The sequence below is a fragment of the Nannospalax galili genome, unplaced genomic scaffold (assembly GCF_000622305.1).
Source record: "Nannospalax galili isolate Female #2095 unplaced genomic scaffold, S.galili_v1.0 scaffold45, whole genome shotgun sequence".
Classification (NCBI taxonomy): domain Eukaryota; kingdom Metazoa; phylum Chordata; class Mammalia; order Rodentia; family Spalacidae; genus Nannospalax; species Nannospalax galili.
This window is the reverse complement of record NW_008355775.1, coordinates 4,461,545-4,475,587: the sequence shown is the minus strand read 5'-3', so window position 1 is coordinate 4,475,587 and position 14,043 is coordinate 4,461,545. Positions and strand designations below refer to the sequence as shown.

General features: G+C 39.8%; 1 protein-coding gene across 7 annotated transcripts in view; it reads left to right on the top strand.

Annotated features, from left to right (window-relative positions):
• Rasgrf2 (Ras protein specific guanine nucleotide releasing factor 2) overlaps nucleotides 1–14,043 on the top strand; it is a 260,937-nt gene that overhangs the window by 154,517 nt on the left and 92,377 nt on the right. For all 7 annotated transcript variants that reach the window (XM_029556207.1, XM_029556206.1, XM_029556209.1 and 4 more), the window contains 2 exons: nucleotides 4,059–4,184; nucleotides 9,868–9,957. In XM_029556207.1, coding sequence (XP_029412067.1) covers nucleotides 4,059–4,184; nucleotides 9,868–9,957 — 216 coding nt within the window. The remainder of the gene's footprint in view (nucleotides 1–4,058; nucleotides 4,185–9,867; nucleotides 9,958–14,043) is intronic.

The following is a 14,043-nucleotide window of genomic DNA, read 5'->3' as shown; positions in this document are numbered from 1 at the left end:
AGGATGAAATGAGTTTTCCTGTTTTGTGGTAACAGGTTAGAAGGCCTTGTATGAGCAAGAGGAAGGAGAAGGAAGCTGAATGAACCCATCCTTTTATAAGGGCCTGACTCTCTGTCATAATAATTCTATGAGGGCAGAGCTTTCATGACCTGATCATCTCTTGAGGTCCCACCTCAAGAGGTGTTAGGGATTAATTTTCTAATGTGGGCATTTGTGGGGATACACTTCAAACCATAGCATGAGGAGATTCTGCTAAATGAGAAAGACTGAATCAAACTCCTAGAGAAAGACACCAACAAAGGCTGCAGAGACCTGTCAGAGGAGATGCTAGGGAGGGATGAGATCATTGTGGATACAGCTAGTGGCTGCTTGAGAGCCTTGTCATGTGGCAGCGTTGATTGCTTATGGCCAGTGGCTGGCAGATGGAGAGAACTTGTGATAAAACATGTTCACTCCCACAGTACAGAATTAGCTAATGTAGAAGCCTGAATGCCTCTTTCTCACTGGGCTTGCCTCAAATGATTTAGAGTCCTATTTCCAAGAGTTGGTTTCTGTGAATTTCTAATGGATTAGAAGTAATCCTTCTGCAGTTCCAGGTCATAGCTACACTTTGTGTTCCTCCCACTCTGGATGGTGGGAAAGTCCAAGATTATGCAGCTGATGAACCTGCAGAAGCAAAGATCTACTCTAGAAATGTCAGCCCTCTGGTTCTTGGACTTCTTCCTGATGCTAACCACCCTGCTGCACCCAGCTCTTGTTTTTTTCCTGATTCCCTCTTCCTAATCCTTCCATTAACCACTTCTTTGTGTATTTATTTCCTTTCCTTTTCTATAGCTGTTTCTGATTTCTTTCCATGTAATTATTTCCCACTTTATCCCTAAAATCATTTAATATGGTAGTCAGACACATGACTAGACACAAGTGGATTAAAAATAAAATAGGTAAGGAAATCAGGTGATGGGAAAAAATGGTGAAAATTATATGAGAACAAGGGTACACTGTGTATTCCCCTAAACTCCTACAATCCCCTCACTTTGCTTCTGAGCTTCTCATTGGACAAAATGGAGGCAGGAATGAACTCATTACATGAGTCACATTGAAAGATGAGACTAGCTTGCTTGTACAGGTATATCTTTCCTGAATATTGGGACTTAATAAATGAAATCCTTTGAGTAAAATGCTTAGAATTAAGGCTAGGCCTGTGGTAGTTCTGTGGCATTTTTCTGAATAGGTAAGACTCATGAGTCAAAGATTTAGTTTTTTTCTTTTATTCTGCATTGACGTGGGGGCAATATTGGTCATTAGCAGCTTTATAGAAGACATAAATGGACATTGCAGCATCAGTCTGACAATTCAGCATGTGTGTGCGTGTATGTGTGTGTGTTATGTGTGTGTGTGTTACGTGTGTGTGTGTGCACTTTTGCACTTGTGTGTGCAGGTGCATGTGTTCTCTGCGGAGGCCAAGGTTGCTGCTTTATTCACCTTACTGTCTAGTCTTGAAAATTCCAATTGGCAAGGAAAAAAAGATTCAGATCTGTCTCTAATTTGAAAGGTGTTTGCATGTGCTTTGCATAACATTAATAGTTAAAACAGTTGGCAAACTTGAATAAGAATTCCATGCCGAGAGTTGGTATGTTTTCTGCTTTGCACTTCAGAATCTGGCCCCACAGTCTACATGTATAATATCAGCTTTGCACATGATGCCCACACTAAGAACATAGGTCTCTCTCACTGCTATCCATCTAGACCATTTCAGAGCCTGCTCATAGAAACAAGTACCAGTGACCTTCCAATTTCATTGTCACTGCAATGATAATGCAGTTTTACAATATTTTTTGACAAGAAAAGTACAAATGACATAAAGAGAAAAATAAATAGTAAATGCCCCTCAAAACGAGTGAGGCAATGAATTTTTTAGAGAAAAAATAATGCAATTTAATTTCCTCAAAACCTCAACCTTGAATCTGTTCTGGCTCATCCAGAAGCCCTTCCTGTCACCAGGCAGTCCCTACTTTCTTTTATCCAAGATGTTTCTAAAAATCAAAGACTTAGATTCCTCCCAATGGTGGGTTCTCAATGAAAATCTAGGCAATGACAGGCCAGGCAGGAAAGGAGAGCCCAAGGGCTGCATGCTGGATGGAGCCCTTACCCAATCTGTGTTAGCTCAGACTGTGACCTCGCAACTTAGTCACCAAAAGTGTGGCTGCGCAGCCCACAGCACCAGTCTCTGTCTCTGTGTCCTTAGTTTGAAAATTGTTTGCCTGTAGGCTGAAAGTGCTCCTGATTTTAGCATTTGTTTTTAGCCTACATCTGCCCACTCCTCCTGCAGGCAAAGCTGTTTGCATAGAGTTGATTGGAAGTGAACAAGCCAGAAGGAAGTGCTACCCTCACAGCAGCAGCGTGGTGGCGGTTTCTCCTCTGAACATTAGCTCAGAGCTACTCTTTCTGCTTCTCCTCACAGCACGCACAGCACCGCATAGCAGTGGTGTTGGCCGTGTTGCCCTCTCTGCTCTGCTCTTTTATGACATTACGGTCCTATCCAGTCCTCCCACTGGAAAAAAAAATGGTTTTGGATTTAATGTATTGCTGACTAAATTTTTTCTCATTTTCCTCAGATGAATGAATGAGTGCTTGAATTGAACCAAGGATACACATTTGATATTCTGCTCTGCCTTACACAACAGATGCCTCCCATTACTGAATTTTGAAGGAGCTATTTAGAAAATAATAAAACTAACAGCTAAGCACTGATTTTTTTTGTCTGTGTCTTGCATCATTGCCAGCTTTACTGTAATTATGTCATTCAAGGGAAGATTCTAACCATTTCCTTTCTCCAGTCCTTTTGAGTTTCAAAGGCTCAATAAAAATTCTGGCCTGATTTCTAAGGGAGTAAATAATATACAAGTTTAAAAATGGCTTCACATGAACTCATTATGGATTTTGTAAAGTTTGTTGAGTGAGATCGTGAATGGAACCAGAAAGGAAGCAGCTCAATCAACCAGGGTCACACACAGTCAATGGAGAGGACACTAAAATTAATCAATGAGAGCCAATGAAAGGCCTAATAATAAAGAAAGGGACTGTTGGATTCATATTAATTTTTTGGTACTATCTTTCTTTGGAAGAACATACACAGTTATTGTTTCACCTGGTTAAGAAGTCTGTGGAAGGAGTTTAGAAGTGACATCAACAATAATCCAGTTCTGTGACCCCAGAGAGATGAGTCTCCCATCTTGGGGGTATCAGCTGTAGCTCAGAAATTCCAATCATCTTAAACTCTCAACAGTTCATTGAAGAAATTTCCATTTGGGCCAGTGATGAAGTTTAGTAGTAAAGTCCTTGTCTAACATTCCTAAGACCCAGCAAAAAAAAGAAATTCCACTTGCTTACTGGCGATGTACACCTCAGAGCTACCGGGTTGAACTTCCCAGGAGACAGAATTGCTCTATCTTCATGTCCAATACCACAGGCACTAACCATCAGAGGCTACTGAGCATTGACATGTGAATAGTAAAAATGGGGAGCTGAAATACTACTTTAATTTTGTCAATATATATTTACCAGCCCTATATGTGCTACCATGTTGGGTAGCACAGTTCTAGAACTTCTCCACAATGTTTGAACTTCCTGGGCTACAGGGTTAGCGATCAAACTTTGGTTGCCTTAAGGGACAGCCCAAGCAAAGAAGTAATCATCATTCCAATTCTGATTTCGTTTATAATCTGAAAAGTTCCTTTTTCTCTACTCCAACAAAGCCAAAACATTCTGGAAGGCAGGAGACTTATTGCATACCTCCTGTTCTTTTTACCATCCTATTGCACAGATCAGCTGGCAGGTTCAACAAGATCAGCAGATCAGAAGCTTCAATACAGAAGATTCATTCATATTTAAATTATTAATGTTCTGCTGGGAAGAATGACTTGATTTCATGTTAGCGTTCTTTAAATGTGTAAACTAATATGAAATGCTTATTATCTGTAAAGATCATATACACATTTGATATTGACAAGACACCCTTGGACTCACCACCCGGTTAACATTCCTGTGTTTTCCAATAGCAATCTTGGAGTCTGCACCAGGGGATCGAGCAGGAATGGAAAGTTTCCCCACAGCTGATGCCACAGAGATGTCACCTTGCAGATCCCCCTCGACTCCCCGGCACCTCCGCTATCGCCAGCCTGGAGGTGAGACCTCAGAAACAGACTCGGAAATAGAAAACTCATCTACATTTTTTCTTTTGCTGTACTGGTTCACTCCCAATATACTGTTTTGTCTCTTATAAAAATTACCTAGAGGGATTGGAGAGATGGCTTAATAGCTAAGAGGACTTGCTGGTCTCACAGAAGACCCAGGTTCTGTTCCCAGCACCTACATTGGGGAGCTCACAACTGCCTGTAACTCCATTACCAAGGATCTGGCACTCTCTTTTGGCCTCCATGGGTGCCTGCATGCATGTGCTGCATATGCATACACTCAGGCACACACACACATACACATAAAATAAAGATAAATTAATTAACTGGAAGCAGATAATGTTACATAGGACTGAGGAGTGAAAAATCAATAATTAGGAAGTCTTTCACCTCAGTCTAGCTAATACTGTTTGGTTATTGCACTGTGTTCTGTGCAGAATGAGACCAATGAAAAGCCTGTCCTCAAGGTATGGCTAGTTGAAGGATCTCAGCATTGATTTTACCAAAACACGGCTAGATTCTGCTTTCTTACATGAATCCCAGTGTAACCTATGTGAGTAGGCTTGGGGAGACCTTAATAGTAACTTAAATTTCCCATAAATTAAGGTCCAGTTGAATGGGGCCTATCATTGCTAGTGGTAGGACCTGGTATATTTCTTCATTATACAGTTATGAAAATTACGATGCATGATCCTGTAATTTGTTTTGAAACACGACAAATGTCCTCTAATTAGAAGGAAAGAGTATCAGCACAAAAAGAAGAAATAGTTTATCTTCCCATTTTCTGCTATCATTGCTCAAATAAATATATCCAAATAAGACTTGTTTTGAGGGCTGGGGAGATAGCTTAGAGGAACTGATTTCAATCCCCAGAAATCATGTTTAAAAAAATAGTTATCTTGAAATGCCTTCTCCCATCCCCTTCCCATGCCACTTATTTCAAGTAAGAAGAGAAAGTTATGAAACCAGAGTCACAGTCCCCTCCCCAAGTCACCCAAGCAAAACACAGAGCATGTTTTGTTTCTTGTGTTAAGCTTCAGCTAGAGCATTTTGACAAAAGTTAAAAGTGCATGTCTCCAAACTGCCATTCAGTTGTGGCCCCAGCCACTTGATGGAAGCGGTCATTATTAGCCCTTGGTTCTGAGGGCAGCAAGAAGGGTCTGGATTAGGCTCTAGTCAGCTTTGCCTTGATGGATTCTAGCCCTCAGGGCATTCAGACTCCGAGGGATTGTTGATCACCCTAGCAGGTGGGTGGTCCTGGCAAGTGAAAGGGGGAGGTTAGACTTTCCTAATTTACCACATGATTGCTCTGGAATTAGCCAAGTCTTTCCACTGTTCCTAAGGCTTTGGATGACCTAGGACTTGGCACTTTCCTTGATAATTGCCACAGTGTCTCTCTTCAAGTTTATTGCCACCTGGAAAAGTACAGGATCAGAGGAGGGAAGGAAGGCTTCACCCATGCAAGGGTTAAATACTATTCATGCTGCTACTATTAGAGCTTTGCATTCATGTGTATATATTCACATACAGAATTTTAATTGATGTAGGAATTTATTATTTATTATATATTATAGACTCTTAGGAACATAGGAAGGAAACTAGAATCCTGTTTGGATGGTGGATCCAAATAGGAGAGTGCCTCACATTTTCTTGTCTAGGCAGTAATTTCTTTGTTCACCTATACACTTGTTACCCACTTTCATATTTAGGCATATTTAGAAACTTTTTGCTTCAGCTATCTATCTATCTATCTATCTATCTATCTATCTATCTATCTATTCATCTATCTATCTATCATCTATCTATCTATCTATCTATGTATCTATCTATATATCTATGTATCTATTATCTGTCTGTCTGTCTGTCTATCTATCTGTCTAGCTATTCTATCATCTATCTATCTATCATCTATCTATCTATCTATGTATCTATCTATATATCTATGTATCTATCTATTATCTATCTGTCTGTCTGTCTGTCTATCTATCTGTCTATCATCTATCTATGTATCTATCTATGTATGTATCTATCTATGTATCTATCTATCTATGTATCTATCTATCCATCCATCTATCTATCTATCTATCTATCTATCTATCTATCTATCTATCTATCTATCTATCTATCTATCTATCTATCTATCTATCTATCTATCTATCTATCTATCTATCTATCTATCTATCTATCTATCTATCTATCTATCTATCTATCTATCTATCTATCTATCTATCTATCTATCTATCTATCTATCTATCTATCTATCTATCTATCTATCTATCTATCTATCTATCTATCTATCTATCTATCTATCTATCTATCTATCTATCTATCTATCTATCTATCTATCTATCTATCTATCTATCTATCTATCTATCTATCTATCTATCTATCTATCTATCTATCTATCTATCTATCTATCTATCTATCTATCTATCTATCTATCTATCTATATCTATCATCTATCCATCATCTATCTATCTATCATCTATCAATCTATCATCTATCTTCTATCATCGATCTGTCATCTATATCATCCATCTATCTATCTACCTATCATCTATCTATGTATGTATCTATCATCTACCTACCTATCTATATCATCCATCTATCTATCTATCTATCTATCTATCTATCTATCTATCTATCTATCATCTATCTATCTATCTATCTATCTATCATCTATCATCTGTCATCTATCTATTTATCCATCTATCTGCCACCTATCACCTATCCAACTATTTAGTTTATTATCTATTTATTTACATATTTATTTACAGCACGACTATAAAATTTCAGTGGTGAGGTGTTAAAAACTTTCAGATAAGAATCATAGCATACTGTTTTCCTAAGAGTAGGGAAACACAATGGTGCTGGTATCAGCATTTCCCAATGCTATGTGAACAGTACAGTCTGAGAAGGGAAAGTGCCTGCAGAGGCTACTCATTACATTTTTTCATTTTAAAAAAGACACTTTTTAAACATGTATTTATTTACTGGGAGGGAGGGGAATATGTGCGTGCTGTGGTGTGCATGTGAAGATCAGAGGACAAGTCCTGGGAGATGGTTCTCTCCCACCATCATGTGGGTCCTGGGGAATCAAGCTCAGATCATCATGCTTGGCAGCAACTGCCTTCACTTGCTGAACCTCACTTTTCTGACCCTCAGTTGTGTGTGTGTGTGTGTGTGTGTGTGTGTGTGTGTGTGTACATGTGCATTCAAGTGTGCATGCCTGTACATGCATGTGTGGAAGACAAAGGTGGATGTCAGGTGTATTCCTCTATCCCTCTCTACCCGATTTTTTTGATAGGTCCTCTTACTAAACCAGAAACTCACTAATTTTCCAGACTGACTAGTCAGCTGGCTCTGACTAGTCTCACCTCTTAGTGCTGGGATTACAGCTGTGTGCTGTCATGCCTGGCTTTTTTAAGTGGGTGCTGGGGATCTAGACTCAGATACTCATGCTTGTGCAATAAGCACTCTGCCCACTGAAGCATCTTCCCAGACCCACATTCTTTCAATTTTATATATTTATTTTATTTGTTTTTAGTGTATTTTATACAGAATATTTCAAACACTCTTAATCATCTTTTTACTCCCATCCCCACTGGCATCCTCCCATAGCCCCTCCCCACTGGATCCCATGTACTCTGTCATCTGGGTTAAGGCCCAATGTGTCAAGTCAGTGACCCCAGATGTTTCCCAGAGCAAGTCCATCCACTGAGGTATAGTTAGCCTATCTAGAGTCTCTTGTTTTAGGAAGATCAGCTCTTCCTCACATAGCAGCAATCAGTTGTCAGTGTTTCTTCAGCTAAGATTGGGGTCTGCTGTTTATTTCCCCAGTTCTATGCTAGGTTATTGTCTGCCTAAGTTTGCATGGGACTTGTGTATGCTGCCATAGAATCATATGAGGAAGGTCCCAGGAGCTTGTAGGACTCTGTCTCCATATGGTCATGCACCTCCTCCCTGTCTCTTACAATCTTTCCACCCCTCTTCCTTGATGGTCTCTGATCCCTGGGTGGGTGGAGTTTAATATAGGAATCCTGTCCAAGGACCGGCAATCTGCAAACTCTTAATCTCTACGCTTTGGCCATTTGTGACCTTTTGTGTTCCTGGTTCTCTGTTGCATAAGGGATCTTCATTAATGAGAATTGAGAGATTCCTTAGTGTCGTCTTCATCACCCCTGTTCTATGTTCTGTGAGCCTCATGTGTAGAGGTTGCATTGTAGATGTGTCTCTTAGGCCTGGGCAATTCATAGACAATGTCTGTGTGTGACTAGTTGTGGTACTTGGTAATAGTCTCTGATTACCAAGTACGATTGGTGTAAAGTAAGCTTCTTTGATGAGTGGTGACTGGAATGTTTGTCTATAAATACAAAGATACATCTTTTGCATATAGCACAGGTATAGCATAGTTTTTAAAAACACTAAACGTTCAGAACAAAGAGAGAACACTGAAAGCTGCAAAAGAAATCAACAAGTCACATATAAAAGAAAACCCATCAGAATTACAGCTGACTTTTCACTGCAAACTGTGAAAGCAAGAAGAGCTTAAACCAAAGTATTCCCAGTTCTAAATGACCGCAGATGCTAACTCAGAATACTTTGCCCAGCAAAGATGTCTATTATAGTTGAAGGGGAAAGAAAAATCTTCCATGACATAAATAGGCTGAAGGAATTCTTGTCCACAAAACCAGCCCTTCAGAGAGTTCTGGGAGCAATACAAAGAGCTGAAGAAAGGAATGACTATACCCAAGGGGTAACAGAAATAAACTAAATGAAGGTATAACTGTGGAAACACAGACCAAGAATGCAAACAGAAATTAAAATGAAATTCTTTCAATTTTAAAAGGGGTACACTTTACCCATCCCTGTTTTGGGGAAGTGAAATCAAAGTCTTCACATATGATAGGCAAACATTCTACCTCCAACCCTAAAGTTGTTTTGAAAATGAAACTCTACTAATAACATGATTTAGAGTATTCCTTAAATGTTTTTATGTTGTGATATATAATTCATTTACTATAAAATTTCTCTTTTTTTAAAGCGTGTAGTTTAGTGGGTTTTACATATTCACAAGTTCAGGCAGCCATAACCACTATTTAATTTTAGAGCCATAACCACTATTTAATTTAAGTTTCATGATCCAAAAAGAAATCCTATATCCATCAACAAGCTCTCTCTGTTCTTATCTCATCCAGCCTTGGAACCACTCACCTGTAATCTCTGTGTTTTTATTTACCTATTATTGATGCTTAGTAACACAGGAATCATTCAGTATGGGGCTGTTTATGATGAGCTTTCACCCAGCAGAGTGCTTTCCAGGCTCATCTGTTCTCCAGTGTGTATCAGAACTCTACCTCTTTCTGTAAATGAATGTTTTCTTTTTTCTCTATTTGTCAGCTAATGGACATTTAATTGTTTCTACTTTTTGATTACAGTGAATGATGCTTTTATGAATATCCATATACACATTTTGCATGGACATATGTTTTCATTGTTATATGCCTAAAACAGAATTGATAATGAATAACCTTGCTATTTGCCTATTAACAGGGACAGAACAGGGCATTTGGCTCAACCCTTCATCCAGTACAGATAATAAAATGAAAATTTTAATTACAGAGTATTATCTTTGTGCCTCACCATTCCATTTCCTTTCTTTTTAAATAACCAGGACAGGTAGCTGACAATGCCCACTGCTCTGTTTCACCAGCTTCTGCTTTTGCAATTGCCACAGCTGCAGCAGGCTATGGGAGTCCACCAGGTAAGCCTGCTGGCCGGGGACAGACATGTGGCAAGTCCTACTAAATTGGTGGCCCTTGGCTGCCAGGGTGTCAGAGGATGATGCTGGGCACTCCTGTTCTGATTTAGAAATGCTATTTTTGCAGTTGTTGTTGTTGTTTGTTTTTGCAGTTTTGGGGATGAACCTAGAGGATACTCTGCTAAATGAAGTAAGCGAGGCACAGAGAGATAAATACCGCATGGTGTCAATTATATTTGGAATCTAAAAATGTTGAACTCATAGAAGCAAAGAGCAGAAGGGTGGTTATCAGGGATGGGTGGGACACAAGGGAAAATGGGAGACACTGACTGCAGCAACAAAGATTCAGTTACAGAGGGAGGTAAGTTCTGGAGATCCATTGTGTAGTATGATGACCACAGTTAATGATTCATTGTGCACTTGAAAATCCTGAGCGGGGGTTTTAAATGCCTTTGCCACAAAAAGTGGGTGATAGATATATTCACTAGTTTGATTTAATCACTGCACTGTGTACACATATATCAAAGCAGCATGTTGTACCCTAAGAACATGGGCAATAGAAATAGGCAAAGCAAGCATCAGGTGAGTGTCACACAGGTGATCTGGGAGTCGTGCTTCTTAAAACTCTATTGGAGATTCTTTTTCTTTTTCTTTTTCTTCTTTTTTAATTTTTGAGAATTTCATACATGAGCATTGCATTTACATTATTTCCACACCCCCAACCCCGTCCAATTCCTTCTATGCCTCCCACTCCCTTTTCAGTTTCTTGTCCTCCTCTTTGATTATTATACACACACACACACACACACACACACACACACACACATAAATGCACTGTGTCCATTTAGTGGTACGTCTGTGTACCCCTGTTCAGGGCTGCTCTGGGTTAGATGACCTCTCAGGAAGCTAGTCCCTGGAGAAAACTGATTCTTCCACCCTCAGCATCCATTGACTGCCTATACTTCTTCATCTTAAGGTGGAACCCCATGAAATTTTCCCCATCCACCTTGGAATGTCAACTTTTTTTTTTTCATTATGAAGATCTTGCTAGACTATCATACTGTGGAGATTCACTGGTGCGCCTTCCCTATTATGTCTAGAATGCATTAACTCCACAAGTGTCTTGTCCCTCTGGCTCTTATAATCTTTCTCTCTCTTTTGAGATGTTCCCTGATCCTTAGGTGTAGAGGTTGCATTGTAGATGTGTTGCTTAAGGCTGGGCACCTCACAGTCACTTATTTTTTATATTTTGACCAGCTGTAGAACTTTGTGCTAGTCTCCATCTGTTATAAACAGAAGCTTTTTATGATGAATGATGAGAGGTATAATTGGCTGTGAATATACGGGTATGTATTTACGATACAGAAATTATGTTGGGCTAGAGAAGTGACAGAAGCAGGTTCTTCTCTAGTGTCTGTGACCTCTCCAGCCTTGTGCACTTGACCATGTTTACAGTACCATGCATGGATTCCCTCCTATTGGGCAGGCCTTAAGTCCAATTGGATAGCTGTTGATTACCCCTGTGCTGGATAGCTTTAGTGTCAACTTGACACACCTGGGTTGAGGGAGCCTCAATTGGGGAACTGCCTCCATAGGACTGGCCTGTGGCCCTGTCTGTGGGGCATCTTCTTGATTGTTGAGTGATGTTGGAGGGCCCAGCCCCCTGTGGGCACCCCTGGGTAGGTGGACCTGTGTTGCATAAGAAAGCAGGCTGAGCAGGGGCCAGGGGAGCAAGCCAGTAAGCAGCATTCCTCCATGGCCTGTGCTCCAGCTCCTGCTTCCAGGTTCCTGCCCTGAGTTCCTACCTTGGGCTCCTTGATGAACTGTGACCTGGGAGATGTAAGCCAAAAAACCCTTTTACTCCCCAAGTTGGTATTGGTCAGTGTTTTGTCACAGCAATGAAGAAACAAACTACAACAATCCCCAAGATAAAAGTGCCACTATTTCACCATAGAGATAATTTGCTGAGTTGTCATTGTGGTTCGAGGGCTTTACAGCTGGGTAGGACCATTGATTGGTCTTCTTTCTTGACAGCTTGCTTAGTATCTTCTGAAGCTATGAGAGCTAGTCTTCAGGAAGGAGGCTCCCAGGTAAGTTCCAGCTCATTTGTGCAGGAGGATATGTGATTAGCCCTATGCTGTTTTATGCTGTTCGTCAGCCCTTTTGCCACATGGCTAAGATGTATTTCCTTTTCCCAAGTCTGAAGCACGTGTGAGATATGGGGGGGCATGGTGGCCCAAGCTCCCTCATGGCTCACTTCCACTTGCTCCACAGTTCCTTCTGAATTGTCACCAGTCAACCTCAGGGCAAAGGAATACTTAAAATAAAAGCCTAGCACTTTAATAGATGAAAATTTTCTTTCTCCCTTCCTTCCTTCCATTTTCCTTCCTCACTCCCTCCCTCCCTTTTCTTTCCTTCTTTCTTTCTTTTTTCTTCCTTCCTTCCTTCTTTCTTTCTCTTTCTTTCTTTCTTTCTTTCTTTCTTTCTTTCTTTTCTTTCATCTTTGTCCTTTTCTCTCATAGGCTGATTATAAATCAGTTCCCTCAGATTATTTCATGATAGCCACACAAAGCTGAATGATACAGAATCCAATCCAAATAATTCTTAGAATCACAACAGTTATAGGACATTTGTACTTTGGTGAATGGAGGTGGGAGTATTGATGACCATCAGTCAGCCATTAGCCATATTTCTTCTAAGTGAATCACAATGAAAAGCAGCAGCAAATGCCATAAGTCAAAACAGTTGACCAGGCATTAATACACAGATTCCTGCTGGGCATGGTAGTGCACACCTTTAATCCCAGCACTCGGGAGGTAGAGGCAGGCAGATCTCTGTGAGTTCAAGGCCAGCCTGGTCTACATAGTGAGTTCCAGGACAGCTGGAGCTACAGGGAGACCCTGTCTCAAAAAAAGACCCCCCCAAAATTCACAGATTCCTGTGGAAATTAATTGGTAATAGTTTCTAAAGTAGAATAATATCATATTGCCACTCTGATTTTTATCTATACTGTCAAATTGTGCAGATGCTGAGTCCCACTCGCATGGTGTCTGAGTCAGTGGTACTGCTTTAACTCTATATAAGAATTGATGGGGACCTTGTGTACTGCCACACTGGTTGGGATGTTATTTGCAGGTATCCATCAAAGCTTTAGAAGAAATTTCAATGGAAATTAAGGTGTGTGCATTTCCAATGGCTGTTGATATAGAGAATCTGCAGGTGCAGCTTGGATATGATTATACTCTGAACAGAAATACAAATCCAATGAGAAAACGTATCAGGGCACATGATGGTGCTTATTATAAACCTGAAACTGGAGCCTTCATTGCAGAGTTTATCAAATGATCTAAATGAAGTATGGAAAGTGTGAGGTGGGTTATTTTTATGGAAGTAGAAATAATGGCAGTGGAGGTACTATAAGGAACTCTTGATTATCTGTGGGAAGATTACATATTTCATAGTTCTGTGAGAGTCAAAGTAAATTAGCAAAGTAGAGGAATGGTTGGGTGTACTTATAGGAAAATTAATGGTACCACTATGATTGCTTAGAGAAACAGTGGATCCTTTGTTGGTGATTACCTTATACTTATAGTCTAGATGATTCCTAGTCTGTTTTCTACATCTTTTAAACAGTCATTTGATGTGTAGTCAGTTCATGTGCAGACTTTGTATCGATTGGGTTTGGAGCAATTTTTGTTAAAAAAAAATTCTTCATCCCATACCCAGACTTGTAAGAGAAATATCCTGGGAATCAGGATATGGATGTGGATCCAAGATGGAAAATCACTGGACTAGATGGAGTACGTATTTGAGTATGTGTGTGTGTGTGTGTGTGTGTGTGTGTGTGTGTGTGTGTGCATGCACACACACATATATATGTACACACACATATATATATATATATTATTGAGATATTATAAGTTAAGGGTAAAATGTGACTGTTCCCAAATTTCATAATAGATTCTGATGTAGATAGATTTTGTGATTATTGAACTAATTTAAATCAAGAGAATGTTAAAATTTCTGGGTGGTTCGAACTCACTTCTCTAGGCAGTTAGAAGTTATGGTTTGATTTCATTCTGTATCTAA